This window comes from Ammospiza nelsoni, chromosome 12 (genome assembly GCF_027579445.1).
Source record: "Ammospiza nelsoni isolate bAmmNel1 chromosome 12, bAmmNel1.pri, whole genome shotgun sequence".
In the NCBI taxonomy this organism is placed as follows: Eukaryota; Metazoa; Chordata; class Aves; order Passeriformes; family Passerellidae; genus Ammospiza; species Ammospiza nelsoni.
In genome coordinates, this window is record NC_080644.1 from 6,700,525 (window position 1) to 6,716,453 (window position 15,929).

Genomic DNA, 15,929 nt, shown 5'->3' on the forward strand with positions numbered 1-15,929 from the left:
CTCAGACGCCCCCGGGGCAGCGGGGAGGGGGTGTCGGTGTCATTCACCCCCTGTCCGTGTGCGAGCGGCTCTGGCCGCCCGGAGCGGGGCTGAGCGTGCAGCCGGGGCTCAGAGCAGCGGGAGGGAGGCGCTCGGGGGAATCAGTCAGGTGTGGACGAGGTATGAGGGGAGGCAGGGATGGAGCCGCACTCGTGACAGCGGTGCCGAGCGCTCACGCGCATCCCTCCTCACGCCGAGATGCAGCAGGGCCGGCCATCCCTCTGCTGCGTCTCCACCATCCGCAGCTCGCAGGGACCACCCGAGCCAGGTGAGGGCTCTTCAGGGCATGGCCGGGGGGCTGTGGGGCCGGCGGGCCTGGGGGGAGATGCTGCGTGAGCGTTCCTGGCGGGAGGGCACAGCCGCAGGCTTGGCGGAGAGGGGCGGAGGGGATGGAGGGCGGCTGGTTGCTCCTGGGGATGCTGTGGCTGCTCCCTGTGCAGGGCATGGAAAGAAGAGCCAGTGCTGGATGTCACCCCCTTGTCCCTGCATGGAGCCAGCCCAGGGCTGTCCTGACACGGGGCTCCTCTGTCCCCATCCTTTCCTTGCTCCAAAACGCTCCCGCATGCCCTGCTCTCACTCCCTACCGTCCCATGTCAGGTGCTGCCAGGTGATTGGAAAGTTGGGATGCAAGGGCTGGGCTGGGGAAACTGAGACTGTGGAGGAGCTGCTGGAGCCAGGGCCTCTGGGCTGCAGAGCAGCCACTGCCTGCTCCCATGCACAGCCATGCCCCCAGAGCTCCCAGAGCTGCCTTTCTTCCTGGTTCGTTTTTCCTTCCCACTTTCACCCCTCTTTCCCATCTGCTCCCACTCCTGGGGTTGCCTCCATCAGAGTTTGCTGCAGGAGCAGAGATGCCCATGTCCTGCTGCTGGAGGCAGCTGCTCCATGGCTCCCTATGGATTTGGGTCCTGCTGATGGCCAGATCCTCCTTCCCTCCGCTTCCTGTAGCAAGCCCTGGCACAGCTGAAGGACACAATTCGGGCAGCAACCCCTCCAGACCTGCCAGGTTTATATCTGCCACAGCACCCAGTGGGATGGGCAGGTTCCAGCTCAGAGGTGTCCCAGCACAGCTGCAGTGCTCAGGGTGACAGGGACAGCACAGTGGCACCTCAGACATCCCAGGCTGGAGGGAGCACAGCCCGCTCTGGTCCTCACCCGACAGGCCCAGGGTGTCTGAGACTGCTGGAAGTCACCCAGGACAGGCACAGAGACCACCCCTACCAGTCCTGCCTCTGTTCCCCACTGAGCCTCTCCATGGATCTCCCTCCACCTTGTTTTCTCTAAAATCACTTCCCCAGCCATCAGACAGGTCCCCTGCCTCAGCTTCCCCATGGCAATGCTTCCTGCTGGGTGTGTTTAAGAAACAGCACTGTGTGATGTGGTCTGGGTATCCTGGGACAACCCTTTTTTTCTCTATTTTGACTTTTTTTTGGTCAGTTGTTCTCCTATTGCACAAAGGTGTACTTGAATGGGCTCTTTGAAACCTCTTCCCTCGTAAAACCTGCTAATTAAGAAAATGAGCTGCATCAGGATTTCTCCAGCCCTTCTGCTCTCCCAGAGTGGTTTGTCCTGGAAATGGGTCTCCTTTGGGTGCTGCTCTGCTCTTAGGGGTGGTTCATGACTTGCCTGGCTCCCTGTGGTGGGAGCAGGTGAGCTGGGGGATGCTCCAGTCTTTGCCTCTGCAGATCAGAGCTGCTTATGTCAAGCTGTCTGGCTTTTATCCGGAGCAGCCAGAGCGTGAGCCCCTAATACCCACTCACCCTCCTCCTGTGCCAGCTGGGGCCCTTCAGCCCCCCTCAAAGGAAAGCTTTGCAACCTCATTGTAACCCCAACACCCCCAGCTTGTTAAAACACAAGGAATTGGATTTTAATGACCTTTCTGGGTCCCATCCAAATCAGGATATCCTATGATTCTATGAATAAGGGACAAAAAGCACTTGTTGTGGGTAAATGTCTGTTTGTGGTCGTTATTGAAGGGCTGGTGTGTGTTTGGCCATGTAGCTGTCCCCAGGTACCCATGGCCTGTGCTGGGGGAACTGCCTGCATTCTCTGCTCCCCTTCCCTCGGTGGTGGCTGTTTGCTGCCAGCCTGGGCCATGGGATGCAGCTGCCCTGGGCCTCCTCCCGGTCCCTGTCCCGGCAGGGTGGCAGTGACAAGCAGGAGGTTCTCACCACGTGTTGGGGATCAGCTGCAGGTCCTGTGTCTGCTCGGCTGGCGGGTGTCAAAACAAGCGTCGCTCGTGAGGGGTTTGTGTGGGCAAACATCTCGTCGGGCGCCTGCTGGATCCCAGCGCCAGCTGGCGTTCCTGGGCTGGTGGATTTTCTTCTTGGCAATGGGGAAGGAAGGCAGGAACGGGGAGTTTTTGGAGAGAAGGGCCCACAGCCCGAGTAGAAAAAGGGTAGAAAAGGCACTTTTGGGTGCCCCGGAGTGGGATGGATGGGCACCACGGCCGTCTCTCACCCCCCTTCCCTCTGCAGCCGCCGCTGCCGCCTCTGCTCACTTCAGCTTCTGCCGCAGCCTCCTGGAGCACACGGTGTCGGCCGAGAACCTGAGCTACCGCCTGCAGCGCGCCGCGGGCAGCAGCCTCACCTGGCACGACGGCCGCAGCCAGCGCCCCGACGGCCCCGGGCGCACCGTCAAACTCCTGCGGCAGCCGGGCACCGAGGGCTCGCAGGTACCCACACACACCCCGGGTGTGCCCAGGGAACACAGCTCCTTGTGTCTGCCAGACCCCTGCAGGTACCCACATCCCCTGGGTGTGCCCAGGGAACACAGTGTGTGCCAGACCCCGTGCAGGAGTATCCCCTGTCCCTGCAGGATCAGGCCTTCAGATCGTGCTTTGCTTGAAGTCCTCGTGATTGCTGGGTGTTTAGTTATAGTGACATGTAAACATCATCATGTGTTTTCACCAGGCCTCGTGCTGTGCTGGGGTGAGCTCTCTGTGTCACCTCCCCTCTGTGCATCACCTGCCCTCCCACCTGCAGATGGGACTTAAAACCATTTTGCATTAAGTATGCCAGGACCAAAATCCTTATAATGCCTTAAAATCACTTGCGTGTGTCTCTTAGCCAGGTTTGGACCATCGTCTTCCTGAAATTTGACAATTTTATTTTATTGTACTATGGATTTTGTTGTACTATGACAATTTGATTTTATCGTACTATGGAGGCTGTGAGCCAAAGATTTCCCTCCCTTCACTGCTGCACAGACATAGGAAGGAATATCATCCCTGCAGGTAGCTCCTGCTGCTTCCCAGCCCCTCCTTAACACCCTGGGAATCAGGTTCAGAGTGGCACATCCAGACTGTGAATGCTGGAAAGAAAAGAGGGGAAATCCAAATCCAAATCCAGCTGCCAGCATGGAGATGCTTTTGTATCACAGGGCCTCCTGTCTGGTTTGGCTTCAGAAGGGAGCAGGGACCCCACAGGGATGGGTATGGTCGTGATGCTCTCAGGAGCAGCAGCTCCAGGACAGACAATGTCCCATGTGCTGGTGGCACTGTCCCATCACCTCCAGGTGGCTCCTGAATGGGGACACACCAGCAACCCTCCAGCTGCCAGCTGCGGCTTATCATGGTTCTCCTCCTCCACCTCTATGTGCTGCCCAGGAGGATTTAATGAAAGGCTCTTAATTTGCCATAAGCAAAGAAAAATGCCAGAGCGAAGGGAGGAGATACAAGTTGCTCCTTGCAGTGCCCCCGGTTCCCCCAGCCACTCCTGCCTTCTTGCCAGAGCAGCCTCCCAGCCTTCCTGCCTGCTCTCCTCCACACCGGCGCTCGATATTCACGGCTGAGAGTTCATCAGAGAGACAGCGCGGCTCAGCCGGCTGGAAAACAAACCCACGGTCCCTTTACACCTCCCCTGCCCCTCTGGGCTCACTTGGGGACCCTCCATGGGGAGGGGGGATGCACGCCGAGCAGGCAGCGCGGGCTTTGGGGATGCTGGGACGGTCCCCGGTGCAGGCGGTGTGTGATGAGCGATGTGCGTGCAGCCGTGTGCGTGCCCAGGGAAATTGCCGCTTGTTTGTCACCTCTTCCCCCGTGCCTCGGAGGGTTAGTTGGATAATAGCTGTGGGAAGCCCGCGGGAAGCTCCCGGGAAGATGGTTGTTATTCCCCCCAGCCCCTCCGCTTCTCATCATCGCTCGTTAGTGAATGCAGAGCAAATCGCCGCCTCCTCCTCCTCCTCCTCCTCCTCGTCCCCACGGCACACTCGGGCGCGCTCAGCCGAGTGTGAAGGAGCCGCAGCCGACGTGGGCTGGGGCTGCTCCCGCAGGCAGGGATGTGTCTGCTGGAGCCGGGTTGTCCCCCAAAGGTGAGGGTCTGGTTCAGAAACTGAATCCTGGGTATTGTCTATTGGATTTTCCATCATTTGGAGACGGACTCCTTGCTTATTAACGCACAGCCTCCCAACTTTGCCTTCTTCCCTCTTGCTTGGATGTTCCCAACGAGCTCTGCTTGAGGAACAGTTCCTTTCCAAGCTCAAAGGCTCCCCTGGGCACAGGCAGCAGCCCCAGCAGGCTGGCCATGCTCCGTGGCAATGCCTGGCACGGGGCAGGGAGCACATCCAGCCCAGCTGCCCTCCACTGCCTCCTCTGCAGCATCCCTCAGGAATGTGCCAGTAGTTTCAGTGACTGCGGGATGTCTGGAGTCCCTCTTACACTAATTATCCCGCTCCTCTATTAGACATGCTTAATTAGCCAGCGTTCACAGGCAGAGGTCGGTGTTGGCACACCGTGGGCCACACGTTGCCGACCTTTCCCGTGCATCAGCTGCTATTCCTGCCCTGTCCCCGCCGTGCCTGGGCCATGGGTGAGCCCTGGCAGTCCAATTTCCTTCTGTTGTGGGAAGCAGGGATGCCTTTTCCACCCCAATTTGCTGTGATCCAGCCCAGGACAGTCCCAGCATCTTGGGCACAAGTGAATGCTTTGGAGCAGCAATGTTTGCTGGTGCTGCTCAAGGATGGAGTCTCAGCATCAGCAGCAGTGGAGAGCTCACCAATCTTTCCTGGGTGCTAAAAGCAGAGAAAGGGGAGTTCCTGCATCCTCCAGCCCATTTCCCCGCCAGCCTGGAAGATGCCCTAGGAGAAGCAGCCTTGCTCCCTGGGCAGCCACAGCTCAAGATATGTGATTTGCTCTGTATAAGTCCAGGCTGCAACAACCTTGTGAGGCCAGAGTGGCTGTGATGGGGGAGAGAAAATGGAGCTGCCAAGTGGCTCAGGGTGACACTGGGTGGCTCAGAATGAGACTGGCCAGTGCAGCAGACAGCTGGAGGGAGGGAAGGTGGGGTGGAGGGATGCTGCCAGAGAAGCCCCCTCTCCCTGTGGGCATAGCTTGGTACTGTGCTTGGCACAGCTCAGCAGGTGCTGGAGGTGGCCAGGGCACACTGGGGTGCTGGGGACTGTGGCCCTGCTTTATCCTGGGTGTCTCTGAGCACAGCAGCACCCCAGGAACAACTGTAGGATTCAGAGGTGGCCTTGGACACCTGCAAGGCTGCAGGACCTTGTTGTGACCAGTCAGCTCAGGGTTGAGGGGGTTGAGAGGGAGAGAAAGGGAGAGTCCTTCCTACTCCAGGGCACAGGCTGGCTGCTGGCTGCTTTCCTGGGGAATTCTGGTGGGGATGAGTTTGCACCAGCACCAACATCTGGTGGGGATGTCTTTGCACCAGTTCCTACTCTCCTCCAGGATCTCACTGGCTGCATCCCCACTGAGAGCTTCCAGCAAATGCCCATCTCTGCCTGGTGAGATGGGGACCCTGAGGACCCCAGGACATCTCCTGAGCCTGTGCAATGTTCTGCTGGGCTGGATAATATGTAGGGGAGGGGAGTTGGGTCCTGCAGCAGGAGGCCTGGGAAGTTTAAGGTGTTGGGTCTATATACGGCAGGACAATCAACTTGACCTCCCATCCCCACTCTCTGTGCCTCCCTTACTGGTTCCTCTGGTTTCAGGGTGAGCCTAGAAACTCCAGAGGGTGTGGAGCCAAAGTCTGCCAGCGTCACCACAATCCTATGCAGCCAGCCAGCATCTCCCCCATCCCCATGCACTGATTTCTGTTTTCCTCCTCCCAGGATTGACTCCCACTAACACTCTCCCCTCCCACTCCCTCAGGTCCGTGGTTGTGACCACTATGGCATCTACCACACCAGCCCCACGCTGGGCAGCCTGGTCAAGCCAGTGGTGCTGTGGACCCAGCAGGATGTGTGCAAATGGCTGAAGAAGCACTGCCCACACAATTATCTCATCTACGTCGAGGCGTTCTCCCACCACGCCATCACAGGTACAGAGTGCCCTCTAGACCATTTGCCATTAGCATGTGCTCCTGGGAATGGCTGTTTGGACATTGAGGGTTCAGAAGATGGACGTGCCCCCCATTTCTGTCCCCTCTCCCCATGAGATGCAGCCAGGGTGAGAGCAGGGGACACAGTGACACTGACCCAGGCTGGGCAGGAGGCATCTGCCAACAGGGTGAGCTCCAGGACAGGCTGGAGATTCTTTATTAAATTGGTTTATAAGACAGGGAAGAGTCTTCTCATCACCTAGTTAATACAATAATAGTATTATTAATTTTTTTTAAATACTAAAAAATTTTTGCAGAAGAGAAAAATCTCTGCCCAGTTGGAGTCCAAGTTTCAAAGGTCTTTGTCGAGGTCCAAATCCAACTCCCAATCAAGCAGACTCACCTCTAGGATCTGCTCCCTCCCCTTTGCTCCCTGGGGACAGTGGCTTTGACCTCTGTGTAAGAGCATCATTCCAGCCCAACTTCAATATGTTCAAAGCCAGACTGAGCTCTGCCAGGGCCAGGGGACGGTGGCAGGGAAGTGAGGGCAGGAGCTGCCTGGGGGAGATGAGAAATCCTAATGCAAAAGCTCAGCCAGCCCTTGCTCAGGCAACAAAGGCAGAATTAGTGAGTGTATGCTGTAAAGCAAGGACAAAAGCTGGTTTAAAATCCCTCCTGTAATAGCCCCAGACTGGAGGGAAGTGGCTCGGTGGGGACTGGAGCACTAATGCATTGTGATGGGCACCCCTATTCATTGCCCCAGGACCAGCAGCCCTGTGTGGGAACCCTGTGCTCAGAAAACATCTCCTCATCTGGGAGGTGGAGCAGAGAATAAAAAGCTGCTGCCTGCGGGGATGGGTTACAGGATTGTGCTGCTGATACCTGGCAGAGGCTGGGGACATGAGCTGCCACCCGGCGCTCTCTGAAAGGGAGGTCACAAACCAGAACGGAAGGGACCTGAAAGCTCATCTCGTTCCACACCCTTGCCATGGGCAGGGACACCTTCTGCTAGAACAGGTTTCTCTAAGCCTTCTCCAGCCTGGTCTTGGACACCTCCAAGGATGGGGCAACCTGTGCCAGGGCCTCACCGCCCTCACAGGGATGAATTATTTCCCAACACCCAGTTTAACCCTATCCCCTGCCAGTCCTTCCCCCTCCCTCCTGTCCCTCCACGCACTATGCAGGCAGTGAGAGAGCACTCCCTCCTCAATCCTTCATGCTGATGGGTTCTCCTTTGTGCTGACCTTTCCTGGGATCATCCCCCCCTCTTTGGGCTGGTGGGGCACTGAGCCACTCGGTGTTTGCAGGCCGGGCGCTGCTGCGGCTGAACGGGGAGAAGCTGCAGCGCATGGGGATCGCGCTGGAGGCGCAGCGCCAGGAGCTCCTGCAGCAGGTCCTGCAGCTCCAGGTGCGCGAGGAGGTGCGGAACCTGCAGCTGCTCAGCCAAGGTAGGGCCTATAGGGTAGCCCAGAGCTGGCTGTGGCACAGGGATGGGTTGTGGGGCCATTCAGGGAGCACAGGGGGAGTTGGGATGCGCAGGGCCAGGCTGCCACACACAGCCCAAAATCCATCAGTGGCCCTGTGCATGGAAGGGAAGAGATTCTCTGGGGATGGTGGTGGGTGAGCTGCGACGTGCCACCCTGCAGGCTGTTTATTCCTTCCTCTCCCACCTTGTTCCAGCTTCTTTTGGAAATGTCTCCTAGCTGATCCGTCTGTTTGGCAGATTGCACCAACACTGTGAACCGAGCTCCGCTGGGATGGGCTGTGCATCGCCGATACGAGACCTGAGCCACACGCTTGGAATAAGAAGAGACAGCTTCCCAGACACTCCAGGGCTCCTCTCCTGCTTCTTCCTTCTCTTTCTTTTAAAGGAACACATTCCTGTGCAGGGGTGGAAGGTTTCTTCCAGCAGACACGGCTCTTGGCTGGAGGAAAATCAGCAAACCAGCTGCTGGGACAGATGATGAACTTCCATCCACCTGAGCCTGACGGTTCACAGGGAAAGAGATGGAAAAAAGGAGATGGCAAAAGGCAGGGCTCAGCACTGTGGAGAAAGGGAATGCTGTGATTCCAGGGACAGCTTGGAGCCATGTGCAGGACACTGAAGCATTATGCACTTGGGCAACATCCCAGCACCCAGCAAATCGTGTCCATGCCTTGGAGCTTATTTAGGGAGCTTTGGTTTCCTCATCAGACTGGGCTGCCTTCCAGTGGCCGGGGAGGTGACGTTATCGGTAGCAAATAAGATGATACAACCAGCCAAAAAATTCACAGCGGGGCCAAGACCCCAGCACCCAGCTCCACTTGGTGAGTTAAAAAGGGAGCTGAGTCATCAGAGCTGGAAAATCTGCAAGTGAAAGCAGGCTGGATGCACCAGGAGGGTGCCACGGCTGGGAGGAAGCTGTGCCAAGAGCTCATCCTTCATCAGCAGGCAGAGGGAGAGCCCATGCAGGGCTGGGGGCAGCAGGCTGGGGTGCTGCTGGGTGGTTGTGGGGCTGGGGGAACACTGGGTGCCCCAGCTCCCATCCTGGTCCTGCTCTGCTCCATGGTCCCGCCAGCTCTCAGAGCTGTGCTCATCCAGGCATTGGCAGGTTCCTGTGCTGACCTCCTGCCAAGGGCTGGTGATGGTGCCATCACCTTCCTGATGACCTTCACCATCATTACAGTCAAAGTGTTTGCTGTCAGGTCCCCATCTCCCAAACTCTCCCATACAGAGCTACAGATTGCCCTTGTGGGTAGATAAGGAAAATCCATGTGTAAATCAGGATTTTGGGCCAGGGTGGATGCTGTCACCTCCCCACATTCCACCTCAAGTGATGAGGGTAGGGCTGTGGGTCGTGGGGGTCCAAAAATAGCAGCCCCAAACCCCCTGGGGCACTGGGATGTGGAGGCAGGTCACGGTGCTCCCTGGCTGGGCACCCTCCTGCCTGCTTCTCTGCTGGTAATAAATTAGAGACTGTTATTTTAACTCACTGATCTTCTGACTCTTCCCATACCTGAACCTGCCCTGTGAGTTTGGTCCTTCCAGTCCTTCCTGGGGATTCCCAGGAGATGTCTACAGCCCTAAATCCCTCCATGCAAGGCTGAACATCTTCCCTCTCTGCCTGTGGGTCAGGGGTCTGTGACCCTCAGCTCTGTCTGCAGGGAAGCAGCTCCAGGTCTTTGCTGTGTGTACCCCAGAACACAGGAATTAGAATTTCCTCCTCATTCCACACTGACCTTTTCTAATATGCAGCAAAATTTGCTCTTCTCACCTCACCAGAGACTCACGAGCAACAGAGCTCGGAGAATTTACTGAGTTTAAAGACAAAGAAAAAGAAGCCAGGAAAAAGCCCATCTTGCCCTGATGGGGTTTGTTTGTGTCCTGGTGGGACAGTGGGAGCTGTGGGGAGGCAGGGGGAGCTGTGGGGTGATGAAGGGCCAGAAGCCCAAAGAGCAGAACACTGCAGGTGTGTGCACATCGTTAGAGGGAGACGCTGAGCTTCTCTCCAGAGCCTGGGAGCTGCACGGGGGAAATGCCTTCTCCAGGCTCCAGCTGGGCTCATGCAGTGAGCTGGTGGAGATCTGGCCTGGAATGCAGCTGGGGTGCACAGAACAGTGCTGGGGCTGCCCTGGACCCTCTGGAAAAGGAAGGGTTTTCCCCAGATCCTGCCCCAAAGCCTGGCTGCCCTTTGTTGTGCTCCTGAGGATGTTCTGGCTCTCTCCAGCCCCTCAGCATGGAAGAAAGGAGGCACAGAAGAAAGCAGAAACCTGACCTATTGCACTCAGCCAAAGCCCCAGACATGATCCCTGTTTGGGTATCTTTCTGAGACCCACCAGCACAGGATGAGGTGGAGGAGCAGTGTGAAAAAATGTTCCCAGGGCTGGCAGGACGATGCTGTCCTGCCCCCAGTCCCCTGCTCTGTCTTTGCTCTGATGAGGGTGGTGATAGTGAGAGCAGAGCATCTTGGCAGACTGGCTCTGAACTACTGCTCTGGCAGTGTCTGGTGCCACCTAATGCCCATGGCTTGTCCAAGGGACACCCAGGACTCTGCCCAAGGCAGCAGGAATGCATCCAGGACAGCCCTGACAGGGTTTTGACTTCTGTAGCACTGGGCATACAGCAAAATGCATCTGCATGGTGGATCAAAGGAAGGACAGTCCTCCTCATGAGTGAGAATTTGGGGTGGTGAGTATTGCACCAGGACCCTGGGAACTGGGGGCAGATGCTGCTCAGGATCCTCTCAGACTGAGGCATAGTTTGGTCACTCCTCATCTTTGGCCGAGCAAGAAAAATACCTTCTATTTGTCCAGCACTTATCTGCCAGTGATATTCCAGGCACTGCCCCAAAACAAACAGGGCCGACAATGAAACACAGATGAATCAATTCATGCAATATTAAAACCAGACAACAATTAAAGTAAACAGAAAACACCAGCAAGCATCAGTCAGTCCCCTGCAGCAGGCAGGAGGATACAGGCAGCACCACTGGGGCACAGGGGCAGGCAATGGCCACACAACTCCTGGCTCTGATAGATTTTTTTGCCATTTTATTTGGTGGAAAATCTTTTGAATAAGAGAGCCAATGTGTCACCAGCATCAGGAGTTATGTTCAGCACCTTCTTAGAAAGGAACAATCCAGCAACTCCCTCCCAGTGGCAGAGGCAGTTTGCAGATTCCAGCAAGGTTTTCAAGCAGAAAATAAAAAAGCCAGCAGAAATGCCCATAGAAAATGCATGCAAATTTGTCTGAGTAATTACTGAGCTTGATGATGTAAACACCTCCCGCTCTGAAGCGCTGCTGATTGTGGCTCTGATGCAGGGAATGCTCCCCTTCCCTCCAACCCTGAAATTCACAGTGGGTGCTGACATTAACAGTGCGTGCTGGAATTCACAACCTGTGCTGTCCCTGGCTGAGCGGGGTGGGAGGACACGGAATGCTGGGCACAGAGGTGACAGTGCCTGCCCCTGGCTCTGCTGAGGTGCAGCTGGTTTAAATTGGAATGTCTGTCCCCAGAGGTTTGCATTCTCCATCTAATTAGGACCCATCATCCCACCAGGGCACAGGGAGGATTACAAACCACCCCAAGGCATTGGGGCAGCTTGACATGAGCAACAAGTGCTGGCAGCCCAGTGAGCCAACCCTGCCCTGGGCTGCATCCCCAGCACCATGGCAGCAGGGAGAGGGGTTTGTCCTTCCCTTCTCTGCTCAGGAGGGACCCCACATGCAGCACTGCTTCGAGTTCTGGGGATGCCAACCTCAGAAGGTTGTGGAGCTGCTGGAGTGAGTCCAGAATATGAACCCAAAGGTGCTCCAAGGGCTGGAGCACTGCTGCAATGAAGACAGGCTGAGAAATCTGGGGTTGATAAACCTGGAAAAGAGAAGGTTCTGGTGAGATCTTAGAGCCACTTTCAATGCCTAAATGAGCTGAATTACTTTGAACAAGAGCCTGAAGTGACAGGACAAGGGGGAATGGCTTTAAACCAGCAGAAGCCAGGGTTAGGTTGGATATTAGGAAGAAATTCTTCCCTGTGAAAGAGGTGAGGCACTGGCACAGGCTGCCCAGAGTAGCTGCGGCTGCCTCATCCCTGGAAGGGCTGCCTGGGTGCTGCCCCAAGTCAGAGCATCCCAGGGAAGAGTGAAGTGCCAGCATGTGGCAGGGGCACAGTGAAACAGCCACTCCTGGGATGCTCCAACAGCCACATCCCAGCTCTGGCACAGCTCCCTCTGCCTCATCCACAGCCCTGCTCCCCATCCCACTGCCTGGTGCTGGAGGACACGACAGGGCTTGGGAACACACACACAGAGTCCTGCAGCAATGGCAGCAGAAGTCTTCTGCTCTGGTATGTTCTTGCTGCACATCCAGGACTAATCAATCTTGATTTATTGCTAATGAACTTGAAAACAGTGTTGGGATGGATCAGGTGCCACTCAGGGTGAGATGGATAATATAATTAAGATTTCCTCAAAGGTCCCGTTTTTCTTACCTTGTTAATTAAGCTGATGTGGTGCCCTCCATGCAGAATACGTAATGAGAGGCTGCCAAGACAGAGCTGGCTGTTAATGGGAGGTGATGCAGGAGGAAATGCTGGCTTGGCAGGGCTGGAGACATTTGGGCAGCTCTTTGGTGGCTTGGTCCCCCAGAGCAGCCAGGAGCTGATCTCTGCTGAGAACTCAGCACATGCTTTGCACAAATCCGTTTGGAGCCCACAGGGCAGAGTGTGCAGTCACAGGTGGAGATGGATGGGTTAATCCTGCTTGGGATAGGCTGAGCTACATCGCAGAGCACACCAAAGCACAGCCCCGGGTGTGGGACAGGGCATTTCCTGCAGGAATCCATGAGCAGCCCCGAGCAGCAGCTCTCCCTCAGGGCTGCAGCCTGTGGTGCAGGGAGGAGGGGAAGCTGCTCACTCCCCATGGCCCAGGCACGTTTTTGGTACTTGCACTGGTGGTGACTTATGACAATGAATTAATGGCCTCTTAATAAGGGTGACACTTTCCTTAATTAGAAAGTATCAGAGCAGGGATAATTGCTTCATTTCATTTTGTTCCCCTGTATTACTTCCTTCATTTTTGGTCCTCATTCTCGGCTGCTGGATGCCCTCTGAACACTCTGCTTCCCCAGAGCCAGGAACACTCCCAGGGACTGTGGGCATGGCACAGAGGCAGGAAGGATAGAGAGAAGTGGGTGTGGGTATGGCTGTGGAGATTTCACTGAGACAAGGATGGAGAGGGGTGGGTGCAGACGCAGCTACAGTGCTGCTGCTTCCACCGGGGGGGTCCCAGGTTTGCAGCAGTGCCAGGTGCAGGGTTGGTGGCACATGGGACCATCTGGCAAAGCTGGAGTAAGGGAGAGGCAGCATCCCCAGGCTGGAAGCCACCAGAGAGAAGGCAGCAAGTGTTGGGAGTTGGGCAGCCCAGGGAAGGCAGCAGGACTGAGATAAAGAATTGATCCAAAACAATTGTCATTTGGGTTGACAAGGGCTGTTCCCCCACCAGGGCTCTTCCCTGGATGCAGTAGGTTTGCTGCAAAGCCAAGCTGAACATCCACAGCATTTCACTTGGGCCTTTTTTGGAAATGCAGGTTTGGGGTTTGGTTTTGGCACAACATTCCCAAGCAGCACATTTGCACAGGCTGTTACTGAGGCCTCCAGGAAAATCCTTCACACCCCCACAGAAAATTAGCCTCTTCACTTCCCATCAGAGGAGGCACTTTCTAAAACTGGGAAGGATTTGATGAAGCCACATAACTTCATCACCAGCTGCATCCCCACAGCTCCCACTGCGTCTATGGGGCTGATGGATCCCCATGGGACATGCCCCCTATGTCACCACAACCCTGTAAATTATAAAAAGCAGTCTTAGGGCTGCTGGCAGCTTTACAGCTCCAGCTCCTCCTTGAGGCAGGAGCTTTTCCCCCTTAGCCTTCCCTCTTTGCACTGCAACCATTTGGCTTTGTCGCCATATCTAAAATTGAATCTGTTTGGATTTTCTCTCGCTCTTCTTTTTTTTATTTTTTTTTCCCTTTTGCTTATATTTGCTGAGTGCATTCAAGCACAGGGAGGGGGAGAAAAATAATAAAAAATCCATCAGCATAATTCCTGGCTGTGGGAGTGATGGCAGGCTCGGGTTTCCAATCAGCGGCCCGGGCTGGGAGGAGGCTGGGGCTGCCCCGGATGCTGCAGCACAAACCAGCTGCAAATCCCTCTTTGTTCGGGAATCACTCTCTTTCAGCCTCTGCACAGCCTGTCCCGAGGATGTGTGAGCATGTGGCTGCTCCAAGGGGCTTTGTCCCCCTGCCACTCCAAGGATAAAGGGGGTGCAGCAGCCGGCTGGGATCCTTTATCCCAGGATAAAGCCTTGGGAGACAGAGAATGCAGAGTCTCCCATCCTGGGTCTGGGCATCAGTCATGGCCTTTCCCTCACCCGTCTCTGTGCCTGGTGCACAAGGCTCAGCAGATGTGGGCTCCCAGTGCTCCCAGTGCTCCCAGTTCCATTAAGCATCTCACCATCCCACCAGTGGAGATGCTGGCCCTGCACAGCCATTAGTGGGAGTTTTTGGGATGTCTCCAGAGCAGTGACATGGGAAAGAGGCTCTGCAGACTCAGCATATGTTTCATTCTAACAGACTTTAGGGTCTGAAGGATGCTGCTGCAGCCCCTGGATCAGACATTGGCACAGGCTGCCCAGAGAAGCTGTAGCTGCCCCATCTCTGGAAGTGTTCCAGGCCAGGCTGGACGGGGCTCGGAGCAGTCTGGTGTAGTGGAAGGTGTCTAACTGTGATTCTAAAATGTGCTTTTAAGTTACTTTTTAAAGTGCAATTGCCTCATCAGTCAGGCTCATTCTGGGCAAGGGGCATTTTCCTGCCTCTAGATCCCATTCAGAAAACCAGATTATTTCCTGCCTTTCCGCAAAGGGCGGTTTTCACATTTGTAGAGTTTTAAACTCTTGGCCAGGTATCTTTACAAGCCAGAACTGACCCTTGTAGGGGATACCCAAATTGCTGCTGGGTTTGGGTGGAGGTCGCTGTGCTGGCTGCATCTGGCAGGCACAGGACAGCTCCAGGGAGATCTGCTCAGCACCAGCACGAGAGGCTGGAGAAGCAATGTCAGGACTGCATGGAGGGTGGCAGCACCTCGCTGATACAGGCTATGTAATTGTTTTTTCCCTCATCACCTCTTCCTGGGGTCCGTATCAATTTAATTTCCATGTTCAATGGCTTGGGCTGTTTCATCCCTGCTGCCAAGCACCTTCTCCAGCATCCACAGCTGCAGTGTGTGCCTGGCTGCTGCTCCTTGGCCTCCTCCTGCCTCGGGTGGTGGGAACAGTGGGGACAGTGGGAGCAGTGACCAGGGGGCTAGAGCACTGGGGAATAACGACGTGCACCCCTCCACAGCATCGTGCTGGTCTGCAAGGATGAGCTCTGATCCACAATCCACCTCTGCAGGAAAGTTACCGCGCAAGAGGGGATGTGATGGTTTCCTGTGAGCACATGGAGGAAGGCAGCACCGCTGCCCCTGTTGCTCTTCCTCCTCCTCCTCCTCCTCTTGCCTTTCCCAGCACAGCTCTGCCTGTGAAACAAAGCCCTCCTCAGCATCTGCTTAACATTTGCTGCTCTTTTCAAGTCCATCCCTTGGCCCGCTCTGCTCAGCAGAGCCTGAAAATAACAACAGTGGGTGCCTTTCTATTGCATAATTTCAGGGGTTTGTTCCTCACCCAGCCAGTAGCTGCCTGCTCTCCTTGCCCCTGTCTAACCCAGCATGGCCAAACTCCCTATCTCCCCTCATCTTCATCCCCTCCTGGAGATGCAAATCTGCCCTTTGTGGGTGCAGAAAATGGACATGGTGGCACCTTTGCACACATGGAACAGCTGCCAGGATGAGCGATGGGCAATGTTTACTGCGAGGAGGGGACCTCGAAGGTGCTGAAGGCGCTGCCTGGTCTCAGCGAGCACGTGGAGCTGCCCGAGAGCCACCCCAGCTCTCCCGGAGGCAGCTCCCTGCCTGGGAAGTGAGCCCGCCTCGGATATGCCTCATTTTATACAAAGAAGGTGGGCTGTGCCTGTCCCTCCCACCCTGCTGAGCACCCTCCGCTCCACCGATAATCATACCTAGCAATTACACCGAGATTTCCCTGCTCTC

General features: G+C 55.8%; 1 protein-coding gene across 1 annotated transcript; it reads left to right on the forward strand.

Annotated features, from left to right (window-relative positions):
- Positions 1-237: 237 nt before the first annotated feature.
- Positions 238-8,096, forward strand: SAMD10 (sterile alpha motif domain containing 10). Its single transcript, XM_059481030.1, has 5 exons — positions 238-307; positions 2,514-2,710; positions 6,140-6,308; positions 7,616-7,756; positions 8,032-8,096. The coding sequence occupies exons 1-5, from the start codon at positions 238-240 to the stop codon at positions 8,094-8,096; spliced, it is 642 nt and encodes a 213-aa protein (XP_059337013.1).
- The last annotated feature ends 7,833 nt before the right edge of the window (positions 8,097-15,929 follow it).

Excerpts from the sequence above, each read along its gene's own strand:
- SAMD10 (XM_059481030.1), top strand. The coding sequence starts at position 238 with ATGCAGCAGGGCCGGCCATCCCTCTGCTGCGTCTCCACCATCCGCAGC. Across the intron at positions 308-2,513 it reads GCAGGGACCACCCGAGCCAG|CCGCCGCTGCCGCCTCTGCT; the intron begins GTGAGGGCTCTT and ends TTCCCTCTGCAG. Across the intron at positions 2,711-6,139 it reads CGGGCACCGAGGGCTCGCAG|GTCCGTGGTTGTGACCACTA; the intron begins GTACCCACACAC and ends CCACTCCCTCAG.